The sequence below is a fragment of the Natator depressus genome, chromosome 9, assembly GCF_965152275.1.
Source record: "Natator depressus isolate rNatDep1 chromosome 9, rNatDep2.hap1, whole genome shotgun sequence".
NCBI lineage: Eukaryota > Metazoa > Chordata > Testudines > Cheloniidae > Natator > Natator depressus.
Window position 1 is genome coordinate 28,404,125 of NC_134242.1, and position 12,033 is coordinate 28,416,157.

Consider the following 12,033-nt stretch of genomic DNA (forward strand, 5'->3'; position numbering starts at 1 on the left):
TGTCTCTCACCAACAGAAGTTGGACCAATAAAAGATATTACCTCACCACCTTGGGTCTCTCATATACTGGCACCAACATGGCTAAAACTACACTCCATAAATCTTATTGGTAGCTGTCTAGAGTGGCACAAAGGAGCCAGAACATATTGCTGATCCTGGCTCAGTGTTTGCATAGTGATTTGAAAATATAAATTAGAGGTGGGATTTTCAAAGGCGCCAAAGTGATTTAGCAGCACAAGTCCTTCACTGTGTGGGCATGAGGACTATCAGAATTCTTCCATCCTGCTCGAGTGCTGCTAGGAGTGATAACTCCTAGGAGCTTCTGGGACTGAATAGTACTGCACCAGATATATTGGAAGACTTTGTAAGAAGTTATATATGTGGTCCCCTTACAACTTCATGATGATAACTGGATCCAGGACCTATTTGGAGGGATTGATTATATACTCTTCTCCTTAGAGCATTGTTTAAGTGTGGGATTTCCTTGAGATCAATAGGGGACTTGTATATAGTACTGCAACTGTTCCACCTAAGGCCTGATCTGACTTGTATTCAAGTCAGTGGAAAGACTCTCAGTTACTACAGGAGGAGGAAGCATTAACAGAAGGCACTGCTAACCCAAGAGATCTTTTCCTGGATTAAATAAGAATAAGATGACTAATTTGCTGAATTTCTAACCATCAAAGACACTGTTGAATGCAGAGACAAGGTGGATGAGATAATATCTTTTATTGGACAACTTCTTTTGGTGAAAGAGACAAGCTTTTAAGCCACACAAAGCTCAGTAGCCATTCAATAATAAATAAATGAGTTGATTCAATATTCTTTGTTGTAACTAAATCATGTTGCTCAAGGTGTTGTATTGGACAGATCGTTTCAGAAAGCACTATGGAATTATTTTGTAAACAGATGGGTCTGTGAAATCTAGGTTTCTAACTCCTGGATACTAGTTTTATGATGATACTTAAAAATGAATGAAAACATTGTTTGCATGAGGAAACCTCTTCCAGTCTCACTGAACTGCTGTTTGGCCTTTGGCAATTCACTTCAATTTGCTGGGCCTCTGTCTTTTCCTGCCTTTTGTCTATTTTAACTTTTTATACTGTAAATTCTTCAAATCTCTTACTATATGTTTTTACAGCGTCTATCTATCATGGGCAGCAGGTGAGCCCCTGGCTCGGGGAGGCCGAACTGCCCCTTCTGCCCGAGGCCCTGCCACTGCCGTTGGAACCCAGAGCCCCTTCCCCTGTGCCGTGGCCACCCGAGCGCCTCCAGCTGCAGAGCACTGGGAGGGCAGGGGGTGTAGGACCCCTCAGCCCCGAAGTGCCAGGCGGGCAGCATGCCCCCCCATTACCAGAGTGCCAGGTGGGTGGGCATCAAAGCCACCAGCATCCCCAGCCCCAGAGTGCCAGGCAGGCCGGCGGCATGGCCCCCAGCCCCGGAGTGCCGGGTGGAATTTCTGGCTGCAGGCCAGCCCCCATAAGTCCCAGCCCAGAGACCCGGCCACAGGGGAAGAGCCGCCCATAGCAGAGTGCCGGGAAGCAGGAGGAGGTCTGGTGGCAGACAGTGAGTGGGGCTATGCAGGGCTGTGTTTGGGGAGGCTCAGCCTCCCCCAGCCTTTGATACCCACCGCCCGTGACCCTAAACCTAATTGCAGTCTCTAGGGGCTACAATAATAATAATTAGTAATTAATTAATAAATATCTTGACTAACAATTATGGCCTTTCTGTTGTCAGAGGTTTGTTATGGGAAGGCCCTTCTGTTATGGGAGGGTTGGCTGGGTAAATTTTCTCAGTATTTACCCTTCTTATATTCAAAATACTAAATAAGAAAAAAAAAACATACTCATATTCCACTCCACTCTGCTCCAGGAGACTCTGAACATCAAAGGACTTGTCCGCTTCAACCCGGAAGTCAACTCTCATTTCTGGTTTTACTTGTGTGATGGTCTCTGGATTCCAGAAATCAATCTGAAAAGTGGAACAGATGAAATTGCGATTGTTAGGTTGGTATCTATGTTGTGGTAACACAGATGTGGCTTGATATGATAATAAGGCAAACTCCATTAACTCAAGACAGCACCAGGGCTATATTCCATTGATCTACCTAAGTTTTCTAAAATTAAACATAAAATCACATGGAAAATTAACTACAATGATTGTATTAGGGCATGTAGTTCACACATTGTGAGATGTAGATTTGCTCAGATGGCAGTGACCACTTTCCAAGATTTCAATTCAGCAAAGTACTTAAGCATATGTTTAAGAGCTTTTAATGGACTGGGGCCTAAGGCAGGAGATGAGCATTCAGGTTCAAAGACAACTTCTGGACAAATGTGTATGTCCGTCTGAGGAGTGAGTAAATTAGAAATATAATCTTTCATATATTTTTAGGAACAAAAGAGACCATTATGATCATCAAGTGAGACCTCCTGCATAACACAGGCCATGGACTCTTTTCCAGTAAGTTCTCCAGCAAGACCATAAGTCTTGTTTGAGTTATAGCGCATCTTTTAGGGCTGGTCTACACTATGGGGGGCGGGGGGGATCGATCTAAGATACGCAACTTCAGCTACGAGAATAGTGTAGCTGAAGTCGACGTATCTTAGATCGACTTAGAATCACTTACTTTGCGCCCTCGTGGTACGGGATCGACGGCCACCGCTCCCCCATCGACTCCGCTTCCGCCTCTCACCCTGGTGGAGTTCCGGAGTCAACAGCAGAGCAATCGGGGATTGATTTATTACGTCTACACTAGACACAATAAATCGATCCCTGATAGATCGATCACTATCCGCCAATCCGGTGGGTAGTGTAGACGTGGCCTTAGAAAGATATCCAGTCTTGATTTCAAGATGCCAAGTATAGAAAATCCACCATGTCTCTAAGTAAGTTGTTCCAATAATTAATTAATAATTATTAAGATGGAAAATGACTGCCTAGGAAGGAGTACTGTGGAAAGGGACCTGATGGTCAGAGTGGATCACTAGCTAAATATATGTCAACAGTGCAGGGGTGAAAGGGAGCTGGTAGGGGCCGGTACTGCGTACCGGTAAGAACCCCCACCGGCCCATATCCAGCCCACATTAAAGCATTGCCGCGGCAGCGCTTTACTGTCCCTGCCCCTTTTGCCTCCCCTGTCGGGGGCCCTGCTGGTAGGGTCCGTACCGGCAGGGCCACCGACAGAGGGGGGACAAGGGGCAGCAACGTTAAAGCGCTGCCGCGGCAAAGGACCATCCTTAAAGCGCTGCCGCAGCAGTGATTTGATTTCACTGCCCCTTCCCCCTGTCGGTGACCCTGCCAGTACGGACCCTACCAGCAGGGCCGCCGACAGGGGAGGCAAAAGGGGCAGGGATATTTAAGGAGCGTCCTTTGCCGCCGCGGCGCTTTAATGTTGCTGCGCCCCCCCCCCCCCCAGCGTCAGTGGGGCCGTGGCAAAGGACCCTGCAGCGCTTTAACGTTACTGTCCTTTTTGGCCCCCCCCGGCCGCCGATGGGCGGGGGGGGGCAAAGGGAGCAGCTGCCCTGGGGCCGGCGATTTAAAAGGGCCCGGAGCTCCGGATACCGCTGCCGCTATGGCAGCAGCAGTGTCCGGAGCCCCGGGCCCTTTAAATCAACATGGGAGCCCTGGGCAGCGCGGGCCAGCCGGACTGGAAGGGCTGGCTGGGAGATACTGACCCCCCCAGCCCCGCCCCTTCCACCTGAGGCCCCGCCCCTTCTGGGGACCAGAGCCACCCCACCCCGTACCAGTAAGTGGCCTCAGTTACTTTCACCCCTCCAACAGTGTAACACTATTGCAAGAAAAGCAAACTTCATTCTGGGATGTATTAGCAGAAGTGTTGTAAGCAAGACACAAGAAGTAATTCTTCCACTCTACCCTGCGCTGATTAGGCCTCAACTGGATTACTGTGTCCAGTTCTGGGTGCCACATTTCAGGAAAGATGTGGACAAATTGGAGAAAGTCCAGAGAAGAGCAACAAAAATGATTAAAGGTCTAGAAAACATGACCTATGAGGGAAGATAGAAAAAATTGTGTTTGTTTAGTCTGGCAAAGAGAAGACTGAGCAGGGAGCTTTCAAGTACATAAAAGGTTGTTACAAGGAGGAGGAGGGAGAAAAATTGTTCTCCTTAACCTCTGAGGCTAGGATAAGAAGCAATGGGCTTAAATTGCAGCAAGGATGGTTTAGGTTGGACATTAGGAAAAACTTACTGTCAGGGTAGTTAAGCACTGGAATAAATTGCCTAGGGAGGTTGTGGAATCTCCGTCATTGGAGATTTTTAAGAGCAGGTTAGACAAACACCTGTCAGGAATGGTCTAGATAATACTTAGTCCTGCCTTGAGTACAGAGGACTGGACTAGAAGATGTCCCAAGGTCCCTTCCAGTCCTAAAATTCTATGATTCTATCTTAACTGTTAAAACTTTCTGCCTTTTTAATAGTCTGAATGTATCTATTTTCAGCTTCTGAGCATTATAGCTTATTAAGTCTTCCTCTACAAGTTTAAAGAGCAGTCTACTAACTGAAATCTCTTTCCCGTGATCGTTGCCCCTTAACCTTATCTTAGATAAACTAAATATATTGGGGTTTATGTCTTTCACTATAAAGGCAAGTTTTCTAGACCTTGGATCATTCTTTTAGCTCTTTTCCAACCCCTTTACAATTTTTCATCATTCTTTTTGAAGAGTGAACACTGGAACTGTCCACAGTATTACAGTAATGGTCTCACTAATGCCAACTATGATCCCCTTGCAGCCAAAACTCTTGATTTCAGTGAGAATTTTGTCTATATGAGGACTGTAGGATTGGGCACTTAGACCCTGATCCTGCAATAAACTCGTGGGTAGAACCCTATTAACGTCAGTGGGGCTCTGCATGGGCTCAGTGGTCTGACTTTGGATATCTGCTTGCAGGCTTAGGTCCGTAGGGCAGTGGTCCCCAAACTGTGTGGTGTGCCCCCCTAGGGGGCCATGGAGGAACTTTTGGGGGGCATGTGGTGGGGCTGGAGCCAGTCCCCACAGGGGGCAGGGTGGGAGCGCAATGTTTCCAGCCCCACTCCGCCCCCAGCCCAGCTCTGCCACCAGCCTCACTCCTCCCCAAACTCTGTTCAGCCCCCAGTTCTGCTCCGCCTCCAGGCCCAGCTCTGATCTCACTCCTTCTCTGCCCCCAGACCAGCTCCACCCCCTAGCTGCAGCTCCGCTCCGCCCCTGCTCCACTCCCAAGTGGCCTCTGCTCTCCTTCCCTCTCTGCCCCCAGCTACAGCTCCACTCCGCTTCTGTTGCACCCCCAGCCCGGCTCTGCCCTCATTCTCTCTCCACCGCCAGGCCAGTTCTGTCTGTCCGTAGCCCCAGCGCCTCCCCCATCCCCAGCTCTGCCTTTAGCCCAAGTTCCTCTGCCGAGGGAGCCTTGCCTGTGCAGAAATGTAGGGGGGGCATGGACTGATTTCGCTATGGGGGGTAGGGGGGGACTGAAAAAGTTTGAGCAATCGGGGCTATATTTGTATTTATACCTTCAGGAGTATACATTTTGCCTGGGACTAAATAGGCATACTTGCATGAGTAAAGGCTACTGATGTGAGTAAAGACATCTTTTTCCTTGGAATCTAAGCAATGAACAAAATATTATTACCTTGGGGATTACAATAATGTAAACAGGGAGTGCTGTCATCTTAATATACAATGATAAATGTGTGTTCACTATTTAAGATTTATAACTTTCTCTTCCTAACAATAATAAAAAAAAATCACATCTTTTGTTGTTTCTGTTGTTGCTCTATTTATTATTTATTTCTTTATTTTTATCTTACTTGCACTTTTGTCATACCATTCCTTATGTGAATATTCCTTACTATGCAATTTCCTCACAGTCTGTAATTTCAAGCATAGTTCAAAGTTTTTTTTCTTTTTTTAAAGGATTTCAGGGGGGAAGTTTTGGCAAGCATAAATGTTTTAAAGTACAGGCAACTCTGATTCCAATAACAACAAATATTTTCAAGTATATTTCACTTGGAATAGTAATTTTTGATTCAAAGATGATTATAGTTTTCTTGGTCCTTTTGTAGTCTATATTGTCACTTCCTGATGATCAAGTCTGCAGTTATATGGGCACCAGCATGTTTTCCCCATTATTACTGTATACAGCATAAATATTAAATTTATTAATTATGTGCATGAATTATAACTACCTTTTACAACAGATAAGACCAGCTTCTGCATTCCTTACACACCTATTCAGATCAATGCGAATTCTGGGTTCAAAGCATCTGCAGAATTGGGCCCACAGAGTATCTCTAGTCCACAGGAGCACTGTACACACACTGTACATAAATCTATGAGATGGAGATCACTGTGTGTATAAATAATTTGGGGCCTGATTCACTAAATCTGGTACAAGGTACAAATTGTAACTGTTCCCTTTCCCCAGGTGGGGGAGTTCATCCCAGAGAGGACTGGTGGTGGTACTGCCACAGACTTCCTTTGGGATTAGTCAGCTTTCAATCTCACTAGTGGCTTCATTAAAGTCCTATTAGTAGAGGGTGCTGTGCAAGGAGCCAATTCACCATCTGTCCTGGCTATGCCCCCTCTCTGGCCATCACCTCCCAAAGTATAAAGGAGGTTGTGGCTGGTGTGTCCATCCATGAATGCTGTATTTGTGTGTGAGCTAGCTGTTATCCCAAAACTGGTTACTAGTCCTGATTGTCAACTATTTTGGCCATAATTTTGCATAGATTTTTGATTTTCATTTTTTAGGAAAAAGAAAAACCAGCCCTCTAATTTAATTCCTTTATAAGGCACACTTGAAAGAAAGTATGACATGTTAATTTATATAATGAGGGTGAGAAGGCAGTGGCACACCAATAGCCTTGCCTTCTCATATGATATCACCTTATCGCTGGTGAGAGCACCTCCACTTCTGCACATCATTAAAAATGTCATGTTTTCATCTCACTGATGATGGTGGTTTTTCTTTCCACAGCTATTTTACAACATCAAAGCTGAAAGGAAGTATTGAAAACACATTTGCTGTCCTTATTATTTTTACGTCATCGTCATGTCATCATATATCTACATCAAGGTCAGTAAAAAAACAGGCAGCTTGATTGGGCAGGGTAGGAAGCTTTAAAGAAAATCCAAGGAAGAAAATATATCGCATGAGAGGCTAAAGGAAAGTTGAAGTTGGATGAGAGCCTAGTTTTTTAGGTTATTTCTAAGTGAACAAATTCTGTTGTAATTATTAAGGTAAAAACCACTGGAAACTGGAATTTTCATGTGGTGTTTAGCATAACATGTATTCAAAAGTATCGTACCATACATTTTTCTCTTGTTTTTAACATGCAGCTTGGATTATTCAGCTAGATTTTCTAGAAATGTGTTTATTTAGCTCCTGCCTTGTAACTTAGTCCGGCTCCCTCAACAGGAAAATTCACATTGACTTGAATGGACTCAGGATCAGGCCTCTAATTCAGCAGTATGACATACAGTATTTCTTAGATCAATATTGGTAAAACAAAAGAGCTTTAAGTTACAGTCTATTCCCCCACCCAACTCCATCTTAATTACCTGCACGTTGCTGGCCAAGGTGTTGAGGAATTCTACCTGCTCTTCATTGTGTGGTGTTACACGAAACACCTTCTCTCTTGGTGGTGGAGGAGGCGGGAGAAAAAGGTACGATTAAAACAGGCAGGTCAGCTAAGAGAGTTCTGTTTAGCAAAAAAGTGCTGGTTTAACCTTAATTTGAATTCTTACCCATCAAAGTGGTGACTGTGAAGTGGAGCTGAAGCAGCTGCGGCACCTACAAGAACCAATACAGCCCACATTTTTTTTAGAAGTAAAGGGCATGTGATTATTCTCGGCTGCTTTTATAATCCAGTTTACCGTGCTCTTTACTAATCACTCAGCAAAGTAGCCTTTCATTAGCTGATTGATTATTCTCCTGTCCTTGTTTTATCTGTACATTTTTTATAAACTGTGTATTTTGTCGCACACCTGTGGAAACAGAGCTGAGAGTCTCACAGCTGGCTCAGGGTGCCCACCACTACAACTGGATGACCTATTCATAGCGGAGAATTTATATGATGAATCTTGCTCTTTTTTTTTATTTGTGAATTACTGGTGAACAATTTTCATGAATTTTTATTCAAAGTAATTCAATGAATGTACTTGAAAACAAATTGGGTGCACAAGCTGTATGCTAACTGGGCCTACAGCTCCCTGTAGTCCACAGGGGCTCTGCACACGTCCTGTACATCATTCAGCGAGGTGGGGATCATTGCTTGTGATTGTCTAGGTGATGATTCATTGCATCTTTAATCTAAATGTCTAGGAGGAATTTGCCCCTAACCCTTCGTATATTCTGAATGCTCACATAATACTCTACTTGAGGTACCGCATATGGACAAAGAAAATCAAATGAAATGTAGTCATATAAATAAAGGGCCATTTTTTCAGCTGTTCCCTCCATTTCACACCTGCAAAAATGCACACAGGTGGTTGCAAAGGAAAAATAGTACTTGCCCCTATTTTGCTCATAACAACACATGTAACTCAGATAGTTAGATGTCATACTACTCAATTCACCAAGCAATAGATTAATTTTCATTGTGTTCACTGGTACTAACTTAAACTTTGTATTTTAGTCTTTCAAGTGCTTTTGATGGGCTATCCCCAAATGTACAAAAAATGGAGTGTAAGGGCTAAATTCTGCCCTCAGTTATGTCTGAGTGGTCCTATAGATTCTAAGGCTTCAGCCATACATTTTACTAAGGGCAGAACTGGACTTTATAGCTGCAGTTTTGTATTTTGATTTTAACTAATGGATCAACATATTTATATTCCCAGTTTAGAAACTATAGAGTCAATTTGGAAATGCAGGAGATTGAAATAACTAGTATGTTTCTTAGATATTCCTCAGCACAGCAGAATTCTACTTAGAAATAGCTCCATGAGGCTTTCAACAGAGGTGAGCAAATATTTAGGGTTGTGTGTTGAGTATGAGGATGAACATTGTCAATCAAATTTGGAGGCCCGTATACAATCAAAATGAATACTGAATTCAAATGTAATCAATACAGTGAGCCTTTTGCTCAAATAAGGACCACAGATTTTGACCCTACATTATATAATATATCCTTTTTTGTTTAAATCCTTTTGTGTATAATGACGAAACACTAGTTCCGTGCACTAATCAGACAAAACTTTCTCGTTTATAGAAATATTGCTGCCACAAGTTTTATGATGGACTTTATTTATGCAATATATAAGTTCCATTTAGTCTGTTCCACTCCCAAAGCTATTGTGGTTGCACATGATGTAATTTAGGCTCTTTGATCCAGAGATGGCTGTTTGAATTTGGCCCAAATTGTTGATACCTCTTTTAAGAATGAACATGATTCCACACGTGAATATCCTATTATACTCTTGGGAGAAATTTTTGCAAAACTACACTGAACAGCCTGAAAATACGTTAAGACTGGAACATCCAACATATGCAGCCATTTGCACCTAACAGTCTGATCCCTGATGAATTTGTTGTTTAAACAAGATTCCCAAATTGCACGTATCTTAATAACCTGAGAATAACCTGAGAATTATATTTGCCAAAATATAAGGATTGAATTTAATTTACAACTAATCACCTAATTTTGTGACACTGTACATTGCCACAAACAATAATCTTACTCAGAGTGAAGTCCGCTAAGCAGGATGACAGCAGGAGTTATTCTGACAGACTGCCAAAACAATAATGCAAGGACTTCAAAAGTTTTAATTTTAAGATGAGATCTACCATATTTGATAAAATGGTATGGTCTCACGAACATTGCTAAGACAATAAAGCAGAATGATCAAGCCCAGAACTTGCAATGAATAAATGATCACAAGAAGTAATCAAACAAATCGCACATGTCATCATTCCCTGTTGAGCTCTAGGAAGCATCTCAGAAATAGAAGACTGTCAGATTGCAGTGTTTGAATTCACTTTTAAGAAATTCTTTGTGCCTTTTCATGCAGTTTCCAACACAATCCCTAACCCAGCTTTACTGCTAGTACTACTGAGCTGCCACGCTATGTAGAATATTATAACTTCTGATGACAGTCTTTGCTGTGTCCATTACAGATTAGGTCAGAGAAAACTAGTGACATGGAATATTATTGAAGTGGTTCATTTTGCATCCCAGGATTGATGATTATGTGTCAAATTATCTCATAAGCTAGCTCTAAACATGGTCTTGTTTTTCTAACTGCATTAGATAAATGTTCAATATCGGTATGATAAAGTGGCAGCTCAGGGAGAAATCAAATAGCAAATTAAATTTGGATAGACCAGCTGCTCCCTTCATTTTATGACTACAAGACCATAGCACATCAGCTGGACATGGATGAGTAAACCGTTGCCATATATATTTGGAACTGACAGAAAAGGTTAGCTAGTGGCAATGCCTGATAGGCCATCTCTAATGGGGTACAGGAAGTAGACCCCAAGTTTTCCCCTATGCTCCAGTTTCCTTATAAAACAGGCTATGCCTACTGGAGTGGGGGTGGATGTGACTAGGGACCCAGAAGAATATTTCTTAAGGTGTAGGACAGGAAGCAGAAGCAGCTGGGCCCAGTCATTAGTGAGCAGCTATAGAGAGGCAATAAGGCAGAAGGAGCTTGTTGTTATAGGGAGAGACATCTCATTCCCTTCCTGACTGGGAAGATATCAAACTGCATATACTGCTGGCCCGGTACCCACTGAAAGCTCTCTTCAAACAAAGAACCTCAGCCTTTTGGGATGCTTGCTCAAAAAAGATATGGCTGATGCCACAGCTTCCTGTGACATATTGGGTCTTAGGTTTCCCTGGCTCTATCAGATGAAAGCTGTTTTATGAAGAATCTGGGATGTAGGCAAACCACAGCAGTGGAGGAACATACTGTACATCCTACATCCTCATGGACTTTTCTTCTCCTTACTTGCCTCCTGTGAGATATAATGGGTATCACTAAGTGTGTCAGTGTTGCCCACTAGTGGCTGAACCACCGAAAGCATAAAGGATCTACTAGTACAAACAGTTACAGAAGCTGGCCTTTAGCTCAAGTGGTAGAGAACTCTGGCTACAGAAGCTGGGTTCTAGTCCCAAATTCCCCGCGTGTGTGATTTGTAAGCAGTTGTCTGTTGTTTCCAGCACATTGATTTATTACAATGGCCTGAAAGAGTTGCTTCTTCAACTGGTAATTCATACAATTAATGGTAAAATAAACAGGCTCTCTGTCTCCTGTCATCCAGTATGACATCAGATTTTCTGATTCAACTGTACAACAGAAGCACTATGTTCTACAGTAGGGAGTGTGTCTAGGAATTAGAGCAAAAGAGTAGGTGTCAGGAATCTGGGGTCTGTTCCCACTTTCATTATTGATTTGTTAGGTGAAAAGTCTCTATGCCAGGTTACCTGCACCAGTAATCACTAGTATCAGTGGATACTTACTGATCTGTCTCAAGTGAAAATGGATAACAGTGAGCAAGGTCAGGAGGGAATAAGATTTCCTACCTGCATTCCTATGTATTTCATCTTCATTACATCACCAAGTTGATAAATGGGTAGAATAATATCTAGCTTTTATATGGAGTATTTAACATTTGGAAATCATTTTGAGATCATCAGCTGGAAAGCACTGTATAAATTCAAAATGTTATCATTCCACTTTTATCACTCACTTACAAAAGAGGCTGTTAGATATGTTTGTGCAATAATCTAATCTAGCAACAAAAGGGATTTGTTAATTATAAAATGTGTAGATGGTCTAGACTGGTGTCTGTATGTCGTCTGTGTTCCTGTTGGATAAAAGAGCCTGGGAATAGTCAAAGATCAAAATATTGTACTCTGAACCTGCAAAATTGAATTGTGTGGATGCAGCTGCGGAGCAATAACAGAGCTGCTAAACAAGAAACTGGCTTCTCAGTGGTTTGCTCTTCCTAGAGGTCCTAGGAAAGTTTAGTTTGTGCTTTATAAAGTTAAGCATATGTTAAGAAAACTCAAACAACTGATGCACTAAGCTTCAAT

At 42.8% G+C, this 12,033-nt stretch overlaps 1 protein-coding gene across 1 annotated transcript in view; it reads right to left on the bottom strand.

Annotated features, from left to right (window-relative positions):
• LOC141993416 (carboxypeptidase B-like) overlaps positions 1 to 7,812 on the bottom strand; it is a 28,528-nt gene extending 20,716 nt beyond the window's left edge. The window contains exons 1-3 of the mRNA XM_074962957.1: positions 7,742 to 7,812; positions 7,556 to 7,631; positions 1,847 to 1,971 (exon numbers count right to left, since the gene is read on the bottom strand). Of these exons, the coding sequence (XP_074819058.1) occupies positions 1,847 to 1,971; positions 7,556 to 7,631; positions 7,742 to 7,812 (272 nt within the window). The remainder of the gene's footprint in view (positions 1 to 1,846; positions 1,972 to 7,555; positions 7,632 to 7,741) is intronic.
• Positions 7,813 to 12,033: the final 4,221 nt, after the last annotated feature.